This window comes from Triturus cristatus, chromosome 1_2 (genome assembly GCF_964204655.1).
Source record: "Triturus cristatus chromosome 1_2, aTriCri1.1, whole genome shotgun sequence".
In the NCBI taxonomy this organism is placed as follows: Eukaryota; Metazoa; Chordata; class Amphibia; order Caudata; family Salamandridae; genus Triturus; species Triturus cristatus.
The window spans coordinates 106,550,887-106,571,279 of record NC_140580.1 but is presented as its reverse complement, the minus strand read 5'-3'; the positions used below and the strand labels follow the sequence as shown (position 1 = coordinate 106,571,279).

Below are 20,393 nucleotides of genomic sequence, written 5' to 3'. Positions count from 1 at the left end.
ATAAACCTTTAACACTGAGGTGCTCAGAGAAGAGAAGGGTTGTATCAGGTAATTTGTTGACTGTGAAAACAAGTAAATAGGATTCTCATCTCTGCTTCACAATTCCACACATTTTCCTGGCCATGAGTCATCTATTTGGCATCACGTGTCAGCTAACGGTCAGGCATTCTCCCTTTAAATATAGACCACGTTTTTGTAATGAAGAGGTACTGCCAACCCACATTGATACACTTCTATATATATATTACAAAAAAAATCAATAACCACAACACAAAACCACAACAGAAACACAACAAAACTACAACACCACAAAAGCAACACAACGACACAAAATACCATAAAACACAGCACAACATTCAGAACAGCATTGCAACCCATAAAGAGCATACGAAGAACACAACAAACCCAAGATAACACACACACACAGTGCAAATACATATAACAACAAACAAACCCAAGATAACATACAAAGTGCAAAAACATATAACATAAAACATCACTCATTCCCCTTCGTTACTTAGCCACCAGCCATTATTTCCATGAAGGGCATTTACGTTTCTGAACTTCTTCACACAAGATACAGTGGTCTAAAAAATGTACGTTTTTAGATTTCATAAATGTAATAGAGACATGTGTTTCTGGATATTATCCTTCTTCAGTAGAGATAAAAAGGAAATTCATCTGGGGTTGCTGAGAAAGCTGCCACACTCCTCTCAGGTCTCTGTACCTCTCCCCGGCGCACAGGTACATCTCCAAGAGCTCACCAGCTCAGTGGCTCAAGGGAGCCTTTTTGAACAGAAGGAGGATGGGAGCACACTTCTTCACGTAAGCATTTACAATGAACTGCATTTACCATAATGCTAGGGGCTAAACTGTGCTGGGAGGTGAAGCAGTGTGCTCCCATCCCCCTTCTATTTGAAAAGTCTCCCTTGAGCCATTGTGCTGACGAGCTTTTGGAGATACACCTGTGCGCCCGTGAGAGGTACTGAGACCTGAAAGGATAGTGGCAGCTTTCTCAGCAACCCCAGATAAATTTCGGTTTTTATCTCTACTGATGAAGGATAATATCCAGAAACCCATGTGTCTAGAGATTGACAGCACTAACCTGCACCAACTTTGGTAAAACACTTCAGCAAAAACTCAAGTAAGCATTTAAAATTAACTGCATTTACCATAATGCTAAGGGGTGAACTTGCTGGGAGGTGAAGCAGTGTGCTCCCATCCCCCTTCTATCCAAAACGTTTGTGCAGTCTCCATGCGTGCGTGAGTGGCAATGGTATTGTGTCCGAGTCTGAGGGACTCAGTGTTGGCTGTGCCACGTCGGGATCAGGAAACGGCCTCGGTCGAGACTAATTTGGGTCAGGGTCCGATACCACAATAGGTTGTTGATCCTTTTCCGGTCCCAGTGGTGTTGGTGCTGGCACCGACGTCTGAAGGACTGGTGCAAATTTAGGTTTTGGAACAAAAGTTGGTACTGACGCCTGTGCGGAAACAGGGTTCGAGGGGCACAGATAGCACCAAGGGCGGATCCATTGGTGGTAACATGACCGGAGGATGCTATGGATCCTTGGAACCCCAATGCACGCCAAAGAGAGCCAGAAGCTTGGTGAAGATTCACAGCATGGCCCTTTAAAGGCTTTGATCTGTCATTGCCGATGATCTCAAAGTCAGAGTGCATCGGTACTAGGGCTGAAACAGTCTCCTCGTGGAACGGAAGGGAGTCATGCTCGGACTGCTTATGTTTTTGCTTGGGAACTACCTGAAGATTTTAACCATGATGAAGAAGGTGGTGAATCGAATTGTGCCACCGAAACGCTTCGCTTGCTCTGTGTTCATCTAGCACCCAAGTATTCCTAGGGGTCACTAACAACAAAGAAAAAGAAAAAGTGTTGATCTCTATATATCTAATTGTCAAACTCGGTGTGCTTCTTGGACAAGATTGCTGTTTATATCCCCAATTAACTGTTGCTTTTAAATATTCTTACATTTGTTTTTTATTATTTGATGTATATTAATGATGTGGATTTTACAGTAATAGCATTTCATTATGAGAAAACTATAAATTAATATAAATAATTTTTATATCACTTTTGTTGGTTTCGATTGAATGCTGGTGATGTGGATGGTGTAGGCTTAGTGGTTGAAAATATTGATATGCTTTACTAAAGGTGCCCAAAGGGATTTGGCTTAAACAGAAGTGTCTTACCTTGGTGTCCTGTCCCTTTGGAGAGTGGGACCCCTCTCTTTTTATTTTAAATAGGTACTTTATCCTACATAAAATGAAACCATTGGTCCAAAACCCTGTGAATAATGAACTGTTACAAAACTCAAAGGTACTCAATTTATTGGTGCCCAAAGGATGGAAAACAAAGTTAGCACTGATGGTTAAAACGGTGGACATTCAAATTAACACAGATCTCCACAGCAGCCTCGTCAGATATAAATCCATCAACATTTGATTACAAATTATGCAAAGTAACTTTCTCATGTACACGAGCCGAAAAACAACTGGGCCAGTGGACTCTTTTTTAAAGATTACACTTAGGTCCCTCCTTCTCGTATAAAAAGTGTCTGCTTTAGTCCTCTTTGTTCAATCAGTGTAGCCAGAAAACCCTTCCTCGTGATAGGGTGGGTTTCAAATTAAGCTGGAGGTGAATGTAGGGCGATTTCTTCCTTCCATGGAACAACACCACCTCTGCCGTGCAGAGCTGATCTGAAGTTTGAAATATGCAGTGCTACATATACCCCATATTGCTCTTGGTTTCCCATCGCTGCTTGGCTTCAAATCTAAAATAGAAGGAAAGGCGTGGGTTTATTAGCGGATTATACATTACAGATATTGGATCCTCCGTTTTAAAAGACATCTGAAAAGTGTACAGAACAACATCAGAACAAACTGTACAGAAAGAACAAGTTACTTACCTTCGGTAACTCTCTTACTGGCGGCAACTCTAACAGCAAATTCCTCATGTTGTGGATATTCCCGCAGGCGTCAGAATGGATCCGGAAACTCAAAAGCAGCACTCCTGCGTAACGGTGGGTGGCGACACGTGGCTCCATGTGCTAATCTCCAGTAGATTGAGTATCCACCATAAAGAATGTTACTGAAGGTAAGTAACTTGTTCTTCTGATGAATACTTCTCATTGCAAATTCCTCACCTTGTAATTAGATACATAAGCAGTACCTACCCAGTTGGTAAGTCTGTGTAATGGCTCAGCCTTAAGTCCTGCAGGACTAAATGGGTAAAAGCTTGTACCAACAGACCAGACTGTGAGGGCAATAGTGCTTCATGAACATGTGCACTGATGCCCATTTAGTAGCCTGACCAATGTCCAGGACAGGAACTCTACTTGTAGCACATTAGTAGCTGCCTTGGCTCAAGTAGGAGCCCTTCATCCCTCAAGTGGCTGTTTCTTAGCTATTGCGTTGCAGATTCTAATGCAGAGTATCTACCTAGAGATGATTCTTTTCTGCACTACCTTGCCCTACTTTGCTGACAAGAAGTCCACAAAGAGCAGATCATCCACTCAATGGTCCCTGACATGATCAATGTAAAAACTGAGGGGTCTCTTGGGGTCCAAACAATGGAGTCCCTCCTCTTCTTTCGAGGGGTAAGGTGGGGCAAAAAAAGCCGGAAGAGTGATAGGCTACCTAACGTGGAAAGGTGTTAGTGCTTTCAGCAGAATTGAAGCTTGAAATCCTAAACACCAGTTTGCCCGGAAAAATGTATGTGTAAGGTGGCTGACCAGTGTGTGCCTGCAGCTCACTCATGGGGCGAGCTGACGTTATTGCCACCAGAAAGACAGTTTTCCGGGTCAAGAGGTGCAGGGGATAGCTATGAATAGGCTCAAATGGTGTAGACATGATTAAAGTGAGAACCAAATTCAAGTCCAACAATGGCATCACAACGGGCTTCGGCAGAAACATATGCTGTAAACCTTTGAGAAAACTCATCACAATGGGTGATTTAAATAAAGAAGACTGATCTGGCAACCTTAAAAATAGTCGCAAGAGCAGGCAAATAGCCTTTTATAGTGTACAACGCAAGTCCTTGCTGGGAAAACAAACAACACTTCAGACAGTGTGGCTTATATGAGGTCACTCTGCAGGGTGCTACACCAAGCCACAAACGTGTCCCAGCATACATTAAGTTTGTTGAAGGGTGCCTGGTTGCCATAATAACATCAACGGCCTTGGGAGGCATATTTAAGGAAACTAGCTGCCGCTGCTCAATCTCCGCACATGAAAATCCAGACCACGGATCCCAGGTGCAGGAACCTGCCCTGTTGCTGCAACAGCAGATCATCTCAAACCAGCAGCTTGATCAGATGACAGATACCCTTGAGTTTGGATACCACACCCTCCTGGCCCAACCTGGAGCCACTAGGATGACATGGGTCCAGTCAGTCTTGATCTTCTTCAGAACTCGAGCCAAGAGAGTTAGAGGAGGAAAGTCATACAGGAATCTCGAGCGCCACACTTGGTGGAATGAATCTCAGAAAGCCTTTTTGGAAACTCAAGCGCACAAAAATGCTGACACTGCACACTCTGAATTGGTGATAAGATCGATCCAGGGATCTTTCCATTGCAGAAAACACCCTGCGCCACTTCAAGTGTAACTACCATTCATGATCTGGTAGGAGTTGGCAAATGAGTTTGTCTAGGCAGGCGTTAAGAGATTCCGTCACATGTTTCATGAGCAGAGAAATGTCCCAGTCAGTCAGCCACTTCCTGAGAGGCTCAGAGCCTCCTGGCACAGGACTCAAGAAACCACTCAGCCCTGCTTGTTGCTGGTCGTGTTGTCTGTGAGTACCTACATTAGACTCACTTTGATGGATGGCAGGAAAGCCTTCAATGCCAAGTAGATCACACGCAACTCCAAGAAACTGATGTAGAGGCGGGTTTCCGCCAGAGACCAGAGTCTTCTGATTTCCACCCCTGACACGGTCTTCCCAGCCCAGTAGTGATGCATCCGTGACCGCTGTCAGCGCTGATGTGGTAAGGAGAGGGGTATGCCACTGGCCCAATCGCAGTCTAGCAGCCACCACTGCATATTGTTTGCAGCCTCCTCTGAAATATGGATGGAATTCAATAGATTACCTGAGCCCACTGGGACTTCAGATCCATTGGCAGAGCACACATGCGCCATCTGGCATAGTTGACCAGTAGGATGTAGGAAACCAATAGTCCTTAGTACCAGCCACACTGAGATCCAGGACAGAGTTAAAAACATCAGGATCATAGCCTGAATGTCATGGACTCTCCGCTCTGGCGGGGACGGTACAAAACTGCACCATATCCCGAATCACTCGGATGAATGTAAAGGAGACAGATGTGACTTTGTCATGTTGATAGTGAACCCCAACAAACTTAGGAGGTTCACCATTGTCTGGGGAGGTGGTCTACGACTGCTTGAGGGCAAGCCTGCCTCCAACAGTCAGTTGTTGAGGTAGGGGAAGACTGGAAAACCCAAACTTCAAAGGTGTGCTGCAACCACCACCTCACCTTTGCAAACACCCGAAGGGAACTGTTGAGGCCAAAATGGAGCACCACAACTGAAAATGTTCCTGGTCCACTGTGAACCAGTAGACAAAGTCTGTAGGCTTACAGGACGGGAATATAAAACTGAGATGTCCTGCAGGTCCAGCGCTACCATCCAGTCTCCAGATCCAGAGCAGACAGAACCTGGTCTAGCATGAGCATTTTGAAATTGTCCTACCAAAGGAATTCAGAGAGTAGAGATCTAAAACTGGACAAAGGCCTCCTTTTTTATTCGGCACAAGGACATAATACGAGTAACAGCCAGTCCATATTTCATCGGCCGGGACCCTGACTATGTCTCTTTTGGCCAAAGCAGAATGCACATCCTAAAGCAAGATGGCCAAGTGCTTTTCATAAGAGACGTTCTGATGTAGGTGTAGTGCTTGCCGGGTCAAAACCGAATATCAGGGCATATATTTGTTGGACGATCTGAAGGACCCACTTGTTGGATATTAGCTTTTGCCACCCTTGGGGAAAATATCTGATTTTGCCTCCCACAAGGTGGTCATGTGCTCTAAAGGTTTCATTGAGGTGGATGCTGGTGGGGTGGGGGACTGGGAAGTTTGGTGTTCCCGATACTCCTATCGTTGTCTGCTTGATCCCGGCCCAAAATAACTGGGGTGCCTTTTGCAGTGGTGCTGGGCCTTGTGGGTGTAGTATGCAACCCTCCTGAGTAGTCTGAAAAGGGGTTAGACTGTTGAGGATACTCTCTTGCATGGGTAAAAAGTCCTAGAGAAGGTGTTGTGACCTTTCTTCAGAAAGTTGCCACACCAAATCAGCCTTCTTGCCAAACAGGCAAGGCCCATTGAATGGCATGTCCATAAAAGAGGCTTGCATGTTCATAGATAAGCCAATGGACCGCATCAAGCGTGCCACTTAAGCACCATACTAGTGTCGACTGCTTTGCCCAAACAGTCAGTAGTGTCCAGACCAAAGCAGATTATGGATTTTGTGGCATCCTGATCGTACTGGACGGATTGAGCGTAATTGGCCTGAAATTCCTCAGAGACCAAAGGGGATGATGGACGGAGTGTTGAACAATGCAAGCACTCACCCCCAGTCAACTGATCTGGGATTAATCCATCATTCTTTAGCTCACTCCGCCACCCCAGTTCAGACATGGCCATATGCAAATCAGCCTGACCCTGTGCCACATTGGAACAGTCCAGCCCGAACTGCCAAGCCATGTCTTCCCTAGACCGGAAACAAGCATCCTGGGACCGGTTTCTGGCTAATCAGCCGTCATCAGCCAGGATAGCTTGAATCCAGTGGCAAAGTGAGCAAGGGACCAACGTCTGGGCATACTCCCAAGCTATCCTGGCTGAAAAGGGGTGAAACCCTGAAACCGGTCCTAGGATGCTTGTTTCCAGTCCAGGGAGAACCTGGCTTGGCTGTTCAGGCTGGACTGTTCCCATGAGGCACAGGGTCAAGACTGATTTGCATATGGCTGGATTCAAACTGGAATGGCATTGTGAGCAAAAAAACGATGGATTTAGGCCCAGATCTCTGTTCTGGGGTGAATGTATGACATTGTTCTGCATTCTGTCCATCAACTGTTGTTTTTGCATTTGTCACCCCGAGTGGGACGGGTATGCCCAGACGTGGGTCCTGTGCTCTCCATGCCACTGGAGTCAAGCTATCCTGGCAGAATTGGGGTGAAACCCCGAAACTGGTCCTAGGATGCTTGTTTCCAGTCCAGGGAGAACCTGGCTTGGCAGTTCGGGCTGGACTGTTCCCATGAGACACAGGGTCAAGACTGATTTGCATATGGCTGGATTCAAACTGGAATGGATTTAGGCCCAGATCTCTGTACTGGGGTGAATGTATAACACTGTTCTGCATTCTGTCCATCAACTGTTGTTTTTGCATTCCTCAGAGACCGCCAGTGACATTTCCCCAGCCATGTCCCATAAAGCATGGGTATGCCTCTCTAGCAAGCAGCTGGCACTGACTGATGGGAGGGTTAGGCTGGCCAAAGAAAACATCTGCTTTTCAAAAGTTTCAAGATGCTTCGATGCTCTGTGAGGAGGAGTTGCAGAAAAAAGTGGGGTTCCCCATACTGCTGAAACCTTGAACCAACAAATTCTCTGGAGTAAGATGCAGTGTCAATGATTACGGGTCCTCTGGCACTGGCCTGTGACAACTGGCAATCTGTCTCTTCTCTGGAGGCCAGGAACAGGGCTTAGACCATATGCACATAAGGGTTGTCCGGTCAGAGATTCATGAAATGGAACTAATGGTTCTCTCAAAAGATGACTTTCACCATTGGCAGTTGTAAATCCATAACTTCCGCTTCACATCTCGCTACCACAGCAAAGAAGGCACTCTCTCTTGTTGGTGGTCCAGGTGAGAGAACGATCCAGAATCCAGGGACTGGCATCTTGTAAATCTAAGTATAAATTGCCCTCATAAAAATGCTGGGGAAAGTAGTATCCTTCATCACTATTGTCATCCCCAACCGCTGGTTGGCTGTGATCAGAGTCCGAAGAGGAAAGCCGTTGGACAGTTTGGGTATGGCTTTGAGACAAAGGCTGGTTCTGAATAAGCCAAAATGAACTGGTGTTGATAATGCGTCAAGACATGACCTTGGTCGGGGCTTAGATACTTTCCGCTCAGAGTCAGAGAGGACTATAAATGGAGTTGTCCGGCAATGTTAGTGCCAGCACTCATGCCGCTGCGACCGGCGTGGTTTTTGATGCTGGATTGTAAGTTGGCTCCAGCCTCTGAGCGGAACCCGACACGTTTTCCAGAGACACAGATGGCGCAAAGGTCAGGCCTGCCGGCGGTTACCCAATTGGAGGCCTCCTCAGATCCTTGCGGCCCATAGGTTGCCAACATTTCCCAACATGGCCTCTCTCAAGGCCTGAATCTGTTGTTACGTCGCAGATGGACTTGGAAACGAATTGTGCATTGAGATCAGTTGTGTAACTGTCTCTTCCCCAGTGGACCGGGAATGTGACCCAGAGGCACCCTGTCATCCTTACGACTTCTCAGGTAGAGAGTGACAAGTTTGGGATGCCACTGGGACTGCTTGTGCTTCCTCTTTGATTTCGACTTACTGGAAGGCTTGGACCTCAACAACGACCTGTTGCGATAACATCCTGGAGAGTTGGTAAGTTCGTGCCCACGACTTTGAGCGGGAGCATGACTTCAGAGGCTTTTTACTGTGTTCGAAGAAGTACATCTTTGCAATTCGGTTTCGCTTTTGGGTTCATAAGGGCGCACTCCTTGTATGACTTGGAGGTGTGCGCTGAACTCAAACACCTGAGGCAAACATTGTGGGGATCTGTCACAGACATCTGTTTGTGACAGCCCCTACAAGGTATAAGCTCAGTAGTTTTAAGAGTGGGCACAGTTCCTTTGCGCAGTGAAAAAAATAATTCTGAAGCAAAAAACTTGTCAATAGGCAAGGAAAAGGTTGACAGCGAGCTCCAGATCAACATATGAGGCCATGGAAAGAAAGAAAATGAACTTAGCACGCAGAGTGGGGCTTATAGGCAGCACAGTTTGTCACTTTCAGGGTGGAACAAAGTTGGTGGGAACCACACAAAGCCACCTACTGGTGCACAGGAGCAATACTGTTTAAATCTTCTGGATCCTTAATGACGATTGGGGATAGTCTTGAGTTGAGGAATCTGCAGTTAGAAGTATCCTCAGAAGTGAACAATTACCATCCTATTTCCTTGTTACCAGCATTAACGCAAATTCTAGAACGAATTGCGGCTACATAGGTGCTGTCTTTTCTGAAGGGGTTGTGGATTCTAGACACCTGGCAACTAGGTTTCAGACTTTCAGTTTTATCAGTGATTGTGGACAAAATGAGAATAATAACATGAGCAAAATAACTGATAAGGAGTGTGCATTGTATTGTGTTTCATGCTGTAAGACCTTTCTGCAACATTCAAGAAGGTGGACAATGCCATTCTAACAAGACGACTTAGGAAGGCAAACATATATGACAACATAGCTACTTTGTCCTCATCTTTTTTGTTTGGAATAGACAATTGAGTCCGGATTCCATCTGCCCCATCTCTCTCAGGGTTGGTCCCCTAATGCAGCTCTCAAGGTGAACTCATTGGGGGATTATTTTGAACAAAACAGTAGTACTGGAAGATCAAACTGATGCAGTAACTTGCTGCTGTTTTCACGTTTTACGCCTGCCAGGCACTGCAAGCTGGAGTTGTACCTTTCTGCGCTTTATCATACATTGACTATTGTAATAGTCTATTACCTGGATCTACCTGAGGCTGCTATTGCCAAATTGCAACATAAACAAAACTGTACAGCTAGGAAAACAACTGAACTGAGGAAATATGACCATGTGTAAGCCACGAGAAGTAAACTTCACTGGCTCCCTGGCGAGTGTACGTTAAAACCCTCGGACTGATTCATGGGATCTGCTAAGGGATGAATAAGTTCGGTCTTCAAAGACAGCGTTGCAAAATACGATAATACATGCACCTTCTGCTACAGCAACATGGTTTTGGACGTAGGTGACTAGGTTCCAGTTAAGCAGCATGGGGGGTCTAGTCTCCACATTATCTTGGTCCCACGTTGTGAAACAGTCTTCCCTTAGATCTTTTTAGTTGGTAAAGCCAACTTGCTTTTAGGAAGACTCTTAAAAGATTTTTGTTTTGCAAACCATGTCTATATGTTATTTCCCCCTTGGAACCTTTCTTGATTTCTTACCAGTTTTTCTAGCTCTTTGATGATCTTGAGTAACCGAGTGGTTCATCGGGCTGAAATAAATATAAGTGCTGGAACTTGTTTATATTCTGTTGTGATAAAGTGCTGATGAGAGATTTGAATGTGATATTACAAACCATTGAGGCACTCTACAAAACTGATAATAATAAAATTCTACAAGTAAATTTATTCAAGCATATATTGCTATGCATCATAATATTTAGTTATTTTTTTCTCTCTTTATAATTATTCTTTTATTGCATTTGTGTGTTTCCAATGTTTTCCAAAGTTTTGAATATCAGTATTTATCAGTGCTTACACAGACCCTGTAAAAAGCACCCAAGAATTGTATTTTCCAGTTGCTTTTATTGAAGTGCATGTGATGCAGCATGCACATTTAATTTAAAGGAGGAAGCTGCAGAACATATAGTGTTGTAACGCACTCGCATTGTGCGCAATCGCCTTCCGGGTCACTGTACTATGCACAATCTTTCTCTTTTCTTAAGAGATCAATCAATTTCATTCAAATTCTTTTATTTATGTTTTTATAAAGCGCTAACACCCAAAGGTGCCTCAGCGCTGAAAAGGAAAAAACACTGATCTCAATTTAAAAGCTGAAAATGCACAACTAAGTCAGATTCAATTTTTAAAAAGGCAGGTCAGGACCATCTTTCTAAATTTCAGTAATGATCTTCCCTCGTTGATCTGAAAAATCTAGGTGCATTTACCAGTAATGCCTATTTCTATCTCAGATTACGTTTCGAAGAGTAAAATGAAATGCCTTGTTTGAAGGCTATCTTTCACCTGTATAGGGCTTTATGAACTGGGCATAAAGCTTTGAAATTTACGCTTTGCTGAACTGGCAGCCACTGGAGTGCTCCTGAGATGGGACTGAATTTGCCAATGTTTAATGTCTGTCCAGGTGTTTAATCACTGGTTTTATTTTTACACATTCAACAGGGACTGATTTCTGGCCCAAGGAAGGCGTCCAGAAAGCCTTGTTCAAAACAAAAAAATGTTGAAAAGTTGTAAAGACCTCTGTGTTTCTCCCATGCAGCTTTAAATGGTTTTGTCCCATCCAATGATGAACCTGGCCAAGCACTTCTGTAGATCAGAGACTTTCTTTTCTGGCTCACTATCCACCAAAAAAAGCATGTGGGTATCATTCACGTACATGTACGACCTACTCACTCATGTATGTGTACTCTCTCTTTCTCTTTCTCTCTCTCTCGCACTCACTCACTCACTTACTTTAAATGTTCGGTGTTTCTCACGCTAACTCTCTGTGGACTTTCTGTTTTAGGCGACAATCAATAGCTCAAGACTTTGGACCTGAATAATAATTTGGCCGACGGCCTGTCCTCCGCCAGGGCGATCGAGTAAATTATTCCATCGCCCCGATGGAGAGCTGCCCATCAAATTTGAAACATCTGGTGGCCCAACTATATTTCAAGCATTGACAGGGGCCGCTGTTACAGCGGTTTACTCCCAATGCACTGTAACTTTGCTGGACAGCTCAGTCAACCATATGTCAAAGTTACATTCCATTTTATTTTCAAAAAGAAAATCTCAAAGCCGGATTTTCTTCTTGAAAATAAAAAAACAATGCCCTCCTCACCGTGGGTTTCTCCCCCATCGTGGTGGGGGGGGGAGGGAGCGGGGGGCATTAAGCGCTATTCAGTGCCCCTTAACACCAGGTTTTCCCTGGTGGTGGCGAGCACTAAAAACAGTTCTATAGGTGGATGGACATAAAGCCATACCTCCAACAGTCTTTACTTCGTTGGGCGGAGGAGTTGGACTACGGCAGAGATGGAGTAGTCTCCATCGTCATCAAATTATGGTAAGCCAAGACTCCATAGTCTTGGAGGGGAGAGAACAGCCAAGACATAAATCAGGCCCTTTGTTATAAACTAACAATGATTCGGGAACCAATGCCTGCGCAAAAATGGAAATCATTCACACAAACATGAATAAATTGTATATCAGGGCCTGAGCATAAGCTAGTGCCATGTAGACCCTTTAATCTAATGAGCTGCACTAGGTTAATTTGTGTCCCTGCATTCAGTAAGCCTAAAACTTTATTTTTTCAGCATACTTGTTTCTGATTTTCCTATTTCCTGCACTCTTTGCATGCCTACAAGGAGGTGGTACACTATTGTGTGATGCTTTTGGACAGTGTTGACTTTTTTCTTTTTGACAAACATCACATTGAATTCTAGTAACTCTAATTTCACTTTTAAAATTATATGTATGTGATCTGAAACCCCAGCCTGCAAAATGCTGTTGGTCAAAAGGCCAAGAGTGGCTTAACCTGTTGCACATCATTGGACCACCTCAGATAATTGTATTCTTCTGTTTTCATATGAAAAAAGTCTTGTGTCATGCTTTCAACACTTTCCAATGCACATTAGACAAACCACTGCCCACAGGAACTAGTCACCACCATGTATTGAAGGACTAAATCATGAGATGTTTGGCATGTCTCCTGCTATGGATACTAACCAGTGAACAAGGGTTTTTGTTAAGAAGTCATTTCTGCCATCGATTGCAGAATAAAACACGCACTAGAAAAGTTAATCTGTCCGGCTTCCATTTTGCTGCAGTGAAACGAAATGGTTACTTACCAGTAGTAGTAGTTTTGCAGCTTGAAGAGTTTTCTGGATTCAAATGCTGTGCATCATTCCGCCATCTAATGGTTAGGTCCAGAATGGTCTTTGTTCTTTTTTTCTTTTTTGGGCGTCGTTGACCACCATTTGGTGCCAGGTACGTCCCCTGTGTAACGTCAGACGGCGCCCTGTTGGTTGTTGTACGTGGTAGTCATCTTCGGATTCTTTTTTTCCTCCTTGTGTGTCTATTCCTTTAGATGGTTCTTCCTGATAATATCTATCTATATATATCTATATATATCTATATATATATATAGATATATAATATATATGCTCCAAGCAGAGAGTAACAGCACTCGTGGGGGCGGTTTACCAAGTTTATTCAACAGCGTAACAAACGCATTTCGGAAGAGTCCTTCTCTTCTCAGTAAACAAGCGTTTGTTACGCTGTTGAATAAACTTGGTAAACAGCCCCCGCGAGTGCTGTTACTCTCTGTTTGGAGGAGAGTTTGGAGCATTAATATAAAGCCGGGGCACCACCAGCAATCGGCACCCGCCCTTGGAGTGATCCGCGGTCATCGGTGTAAACGGAGCAAGGATATATAAATATATATATATATATTTCCATATACTTTTTCCCCACCTGTTTGTATTCCTCGTAGGGGAGGTCTGGTGGGTCGCATGTGAATCCAGAACACTCTTCAAGCTGCAAACCTACTCCTACTGGCAAGTAACCATTTCGTTTTGCAGCGTGAATCCTGTTCTGGATTCACATGCTGTGCATCAGATTATGTAGAGGTTTCTCCGCCTCTGGGGGTGCTGTGGTGAGAGGAAGATCTTGTGTCCAATTTGCACTTCCTTATTCATTTGTATGTCCACAAAATAATGCTTGGTGAATGTGTGTTGTGATGCCCATGTGGCTCTGCACATATAGTGTCTATGGACAAATTGGCCAAAAAAGCTTTCTTTCTTGTGGAGTGAGCTGTTGGTCGCACTGCTAATTCCTTGTTTGCGGTGGCATAGCATAGTTGGATGGTTTGTACAATTCATCGTGAAATTGTTGCTTTTGTGACTGCCTCTCCTGTGTTTGTATGCGCATAGGTGACAAACAACTGTTTGGCTTTGCAGACTTGTTCAGCCTTTTGGAGGTAATACAGTACTGCTCTCCTTACATCCAGAGTATGGAGGCTTTTTTCTGGGAGGAGAATACTCTGATCTAAGTGATATTTGGATACTACTTTTGGCAGGAATTGTGGGTTTGTTTTTAAAATAACCTTGTTCTTGTGTATTTGCATGTATGGTTCCTCTATGGTTAATGCCTGTAACTCACTCACTCTTCGTAAAGGGATGAGTGGGATGCATGACGCCATCATGCCCATGAGTTTCATGACTCTCCTCACTGTCAGAGATTGACAAGTCTGGTAGAGGGCGGTTTCCTGTTGGATAGCTTGTATCCTGTTTTGCGTCGGGTATGCCCGTCTGTTCCTTGAATTTAGTCTTGCACCTAGGAATTTTTTTTCTTTTTCTAATATTGTTGAGGATTTTTTGTGATTTATGGAGAATCCTAGCTCCTGCAGCGTGTGGATTGCTGGTTGAACGTGGCTATGACATCTTTGCTTTGTGATTGCTTTTATGAGCCAGTCGTCCAGTAAAAACTTGCCAAGTGCCTAGCTGCAGACGCGGCCCACCTGAGATGGGAGGGAATGCATGTCTACCCCTACCTGGACATACAAAACGTTAATCCCCTTTAAGTACATACAACTCTAAACTAGCCCATCAGCTGAGTTTGGTCTCCTACACTGCTCTTGCCCCATCTATCCCCCATACCGCTTCCCCCTTTTCTTTCTGCCACCTCTTCTCTGTTCCCCTCCTCTGAGCAACTGAACCTGTGGATAATTTACTATATCTACTTATCGGACCTTCCATGGATTGATATGCATTGTACTATTTCTCTATGTACCGTTTTAAGATAAAAAAATTAAAACTCTTTGAAATAAAAATAGGACCGGACACCCTAAATCAAAAGTGCCTAACATTTGCGGATTATGCCTTTTCACAAAACACTGCGTCAGTGTTTTTATAAATAAAAAGGGCATGTTTTCCTAACTTTAATGAGATTTTATTTTTAAAAATGCATGTTGCCAGGACTCTTTGTGCATGGATTAGTTCACAAAGGTGAACCACACCTGAATAGAAGTGAGACCGCATCTGCTAAGGCACCCTACCCCTGCTCAATCTCCATACATTAATGGGCCTGCCGAGCGAGAGACCGGGAATGACACCTCCAACCGCTGGTAAAAGAGAGGTAATAGGGGCCCATCTGTCTCTGGAAAGGCCACTCAGGCCCCCACTGGGCCACTGGCGTCATATGAACAGCACAAACACAGCCCAAATATGCCACCACGCTGGCCAAAAATGCGGCCCGTAACTACAACTCAGATACCGGCCCATCGCCCATTGCCCGCCTTACCAATCTGACCCTGATTTGGGCCCGAGTGATGTGCCAGTGGCTGAGATCAATTCAAGCATTCCATCCATCACCTCATTGTTTTTGTATCTGATGCCCTAAGTGCACCAAGTATGCCCAGAGTGGGTCCTGGGATCACTGTGCCACTGGTACCAAGCTATACCTGGCTGAAGAGCACTAACTAGGGCGAAGCTGGTCCTAGGTTACTTGAGTTCCAGCTCAGGGAGGACCTGGCCTGGCAGTTCGGGCTGAACTGTTCACATGTAGAGCAGGGTCAAGACTGATTTGCATACAATTGGCTCCAAACTGAGGCGGCATGGTGGGCGAAAAGCGATAGATTGAGCTGCGGCCCAAGCGATTTGCCAGTGACTGAGATTAATTCAAGCATTCAATCCATCACCTTGTTGTTTTTCTATTTGACACCGTAAAAGCAAGGCGAGCCGAGGAAAACATCCTCTTCTCAAAACCTCTATTATCTTTGACTCCGTCTGGTGGGGTCGTATGGAAGAAATTGAGGTTAAATCTGCTGTTGTAGGCCTGTACCACGAGGCTCTCTGGACTAGGATTCTGCGTGAGAAAGGCCAGGAGTGGACCTATGGGGACATGACACTTGTCTGTTCACTGTCAGTTTTGGACCAAGTGACCATGACAGTATCAGTTAGGGCCGTGTTAAATGGCAGCATAGGTTCTGATGTGGATTGTCTGGGTGGCATCACATGTGTCAGGATGTTAGTCTTTGCTTTGATTGACAGCAGTTGTAAGTCTAGGACCTTTTATTCACCATGGCGAGGGAAACTGATTTGTCAGTGGAAGGACCAGCGGAATGGACCGGGGGAGCAAACCCATTGTCTCGAAAAGTATCCAACCCGCTTCCTGAAGATTCACATAAAGATTTTCATCATCATATTGTCGGGACACATCTGTCCCCCACCATCATAATCACCAAAAGCTGTCTGGCTCTGATCAGAGTTTGATCTAAAGAGTTGATGAAGTATTGGGGGATGGCCTCAAGGTAAAGGAGTAAAAGAAGTGTCTTGTCAGAGTCGAAATGAAAGGAGGCCAGGCGCGTAAGAACTGGATGCATCCACAGCTTCAGCAGAGGTAGAGACAGATTCAGTTTTGAGTCAGACAGAACTATGGGTTCAAAGTCTTCCTTCGGCATTTGTGTGGGTGAGAACCGGCATAGATTGTGAAGCCCGGTGTGGAATTGGCTCCGGTTTCTGAGCTGAACCTGAAGCAGGTTCAGAAGGCATCCAGCGCGGACCTGCCAGCACCCACCCCACTGGAGGTATCTAACAATCCACAGGGCCCAATGGCGCACCATGGCAAACTGGCATGGTGCTGAAAATGCAAAACATGGCCTCCTTAAACAACTCAATATGTTGTGACATTGTCCACTGACCTAGGATCTCAGGGTGCAATAGAATCACGCCTGCTTGGACTTCTTGTGCTTCTTTTTTCACTTTGACTTACCTGAAGGCTTGGAGCTCTATGAAGATCTGTCGTGGGACCGACCACGAGCGTGGGAATGCTTCCTTATCTATGATTTTGAGCGGGAACAGCCTTTACACAACTGGTGCTCAGCATCATTCCACTTGGCTTTGTGGCTTTCTTGGAACATTCTCTGGATGACTTGAAGTCGTGACTGTATCCCAGACACCAAAGACACACTCTGTGGGCATCTGTCACAGACATTGGTTTGCGACTGACACAATAAGGCTTAAAACCAGTATTCTCAGGAGGGGACATATTCCCTTACACACTGGGAAAGTTGGAAGAAAAAAGCTTGCCAACTGATGACAAAAAGTAGGAGTTAGCCATGAATCCATGTACGAAGAAAGGAACGGACGTCAGCCTACTTGGGTGGCACCTATAGACTATTCAGGTTGTCACTTCTGGGGTAGGGCAGAGTCAACATGAAGATACACAACACCACCTATCTGCACGCATGGTCTATGCTGAAAAATCTTCTGCATCCAGTCCAGTCTGGCACCTGGGGATATTCTAAAGTTGGGGAATCTGCGGTGAGACATATCCATGAAAAATTATTTAAAATATTCCCATAAACCCTTCTCGGTTGTGAGTAATCTCTGCTATATACCAGGTAGAAGCAACTTTGCATACGTATATTATGACCCATGTACAAGGTGCTTACCTTCGGTAACGTCTTAGCTGGTAGAAACTACATCTAGCTGTAGATTCCTTACCTTAGAATTTCCCCTAGCGTCAGACTGGATTCAGAAGCTTTTTTGTGAGCAGTACGCCTGCGTGCCGGTAGGTGGCATCGATTGGCTCCGCATCCATCATTGTCCAAGCCGGATGTGACCTAGCGGTACCTTTATAGGCACGCTGACATCAGTTTCTTTTCACGGCTTTCAACACCAGAGGCACGGAGACATGAAGAACACAGACCACTGGTGTGTCAAAACTAGGGCCCTGAAAGGGGTCATTCCTGTCTTTAGAAATCTGTTCACAGAGCGGGGAGAATGGGTGGGTCGGTAAGGAATCTGCGGCTAGATATAATCTCTAGCAGATAAGACATTACTGAAGGTAAGTAACTTGTTCATCTGATAGAGACTTCTGACCGCACATTCCTTACCGTAGAATAGATACCCAAGCAATACAATCCACAAAGGGGGGTCTGAGAACCAATTTCAAACGAGAAAGTCCCGCAGGGCCGAACAGGCAAAGTGCCTATCCCTGCGGACCGGACTGTCCAGACACTAATGTTTGGTGAACGTGTGCAGAGAAGCCCATGTTGCTGCCTGGCAGATATCCAGGATCGTAACTCCGCGTGATAATGCAGTGGTGGCCACTTCAGCACAGGTGGAATGAGAATGCAAACCTTCAGGAGGATGCTTCTTGGCCAGTGCGTAGAAGATTTTGATGCAGAGCACGACCCATCTGGAGATGGTCTTCTTCAGCACTGCCCAATCTTTGCACCAACAGACCCCACGAAGAGATGGTTGTCTATCCGGAACTATTCTGTATGGTCAAGGTAAAACGACAACACTCTTTTTGGGTCCAGACCAAAGAGTTGCTCCTCTTCCTTAGAGGGATGTGGAGGTGCGAAAAAAGTAGGCAAAGTGATGGATTGGCTTGCATGAAAAGTAGCAAGGAGTTACCACTTGCAGCTCAAAGGAGGCCTGAGTGCAAAGCACCACTTTGTCAAGATAGACTGGGTGGTAAAGCGGCATAGTTGATAAGGCCTGCAGCTCACTTATTCTGTGGGCAGATGTAATTGCCACAAGGAAGCCTGTTTTCAATGTGAAAAGCCGGAGGGGACAAAGCCAAAAGGTCCCACTGAGGCATAATGAATGGCAAAGGAGGGAAGAGATGAGTAAAACCCTAAGGGAACCTATGTCAATAGGAGACTTGAACAAAGAAGGGTAGGCAGGCAACTGCAAGAAGGAAGAAATGGCAGATAGATGGCCCTTAATAGTGCCCAGAGCAGAGCCCTGTTAGGCAAGAGACAAAGCAAGCGGAACCACAGAAAGGGGATCAACAGACTTTTCTGCACACCATGCCATAAATTTCTTCAACCTACAGTCATACACCATCTTGGTAGAGAGAAACCAGACTGCCAAGATAACGTTACAGACTTCAGGAGGTAGGTTATAAGCTGTCAACTGTCGGCACTCAATCTTCACGCAAGGCGGAGAGTGGACAGGTTCAGGTGGAGAACCCTTCCCTTCTGCTGCAACAGAAGATCTTCCCGGAGGGCCAGCCTGATCGGAGGATCGATAGCAAGGCTCAGGATACCAGACTCTCTGTGCACAGTCTGGAGCCACATGAATGACTTGGGCTCAGTCGTTCTTGTTCTTCTTGAGAACTCTGGGAAGGAGAGGTATGGGTGCGAAGGAGAGGTATGGGTGGGAAGGAGTGGTATGGGTGGGAAGGAGTGGTATGGGTGGAGAGGCGTACAGGAGGCCTGAGCTCCACTCGAGGCAAAAAGCGTCTCCAGCAAGTGCCACCTTGGACACTCCAGCATGCAATAATGCCAACATTGCACGTTCTCTGTGTTGGCGAACAGATCTAACCAAGGCTCTCCACCACTACTGAAAGAGACCTTGCACAACTTCCGGATGGAGATGCCATTCGTGATCCGCTAGGAATCTCCGGCTCAGTTCGTCCACTCTGGCGTTCAGAGAACCGGCTAGATGTTGAACCACCAGAGAAGCGCCCTGGAATACCAGCCAGGTCCAGAGGCGCAGGGCCTCTTGACAAAGGGTCCTCGACCCCACCCCGCTTGTTGCAGTACCACATGGCTGTGGTGTTGTCCGTGAACACTTGCACCAACCTTTCACTGATGGAAGGATGAAAGGTTTTCAATGCCAGTCGGATCGTTTGGAGCTCCAACAGTTTGATGTGGAGTCCGGATTCCGCTGGAGACCAGAGTCCTCGGATCTCCACCTCTCCCAAGTGGCCGCCCCATCCCAGAAGTGATGCATCTGTCACTACTGTGACAACTGGTTGGGGAAGGAAGAGGGGTCTGCCTCTGACCCAATTGTGGTTTGTGAGCCACCACCACAGATCGTTCGCAGTTCCCTCTGAGATCTGGACCAGGTCGGAGGGATTCCCCTGATGCTGCACCCACTGGAGCTTTAGGTCCCATTGCAGAGCCTGCATATGCCATCTGGCATGAGTCACCAGCAGGATGCAGGAGGCCATGAGGCACAGCAGTCTAAGAGTCAGTCCCACCGAAACACAGGACAGAAACTGAAATATCGGTATCATAACCCGATTATCCTGGAATTGTCGCTCGGGAGGATAAGCCCAGAACTGCTCTATGTCCAGAACAGCTCCGATGAAAGGGAGCGTCCGAGAGAGAGTCAGGTGTGACTTTGGCACATTGATGGTGAACCCTAGGGAGTGCAGGAGGTTCGCTGTAGTCTGGAGATGGGAGACGACAGCCTGGGAGGAGCCCGCTTTCAACAGCATGTCGTCGAAATAGGGGAAGACTGGCACCCCAGATGTCCGCAGATGAGCTGCAACCTCTGCCAACACCGGAAGGGCGCTGGTAAGGCCAAAAGGGAGAACGGTGAACTGAAAATGCTAGTGGCCTACCGTAAACTGCAGATAGCGCCAATGG

At 45.7% G+C, this 20,393-nt stretch overlaps 1 protein-coding gene across 6 annotated transcripts in view; it reads right to left on the bottom strand.

The window, feature by feature from the left end:
- Positions 1–2,327: 2,327 nt before the first annotated feature.
- FAM204A (family with sequence similarity 204 member A) overlaps positions 2,328–20,393 on the bottom strand; it is a 357,413-nt gene continuing 339,347 nt past the window's right edge. For all 6 annotated transcript variants that reach the window (XR_014960760.1, XR_014960759.1, XR_014960755.1 and 3 more), the window contains one exon: positions 2,328–2,787. Coding sequence is in view for 2 of the 6 variants with exons in the window: in XM_085603019.1 (XP_085459145.1) it covers positions 2,736–2,787 (52 nt within the window). In the remaining 4 variants the exon portion in view is untranslated. The remainder of the gene's footprint in view (positions 2,788–20,393) is intronic.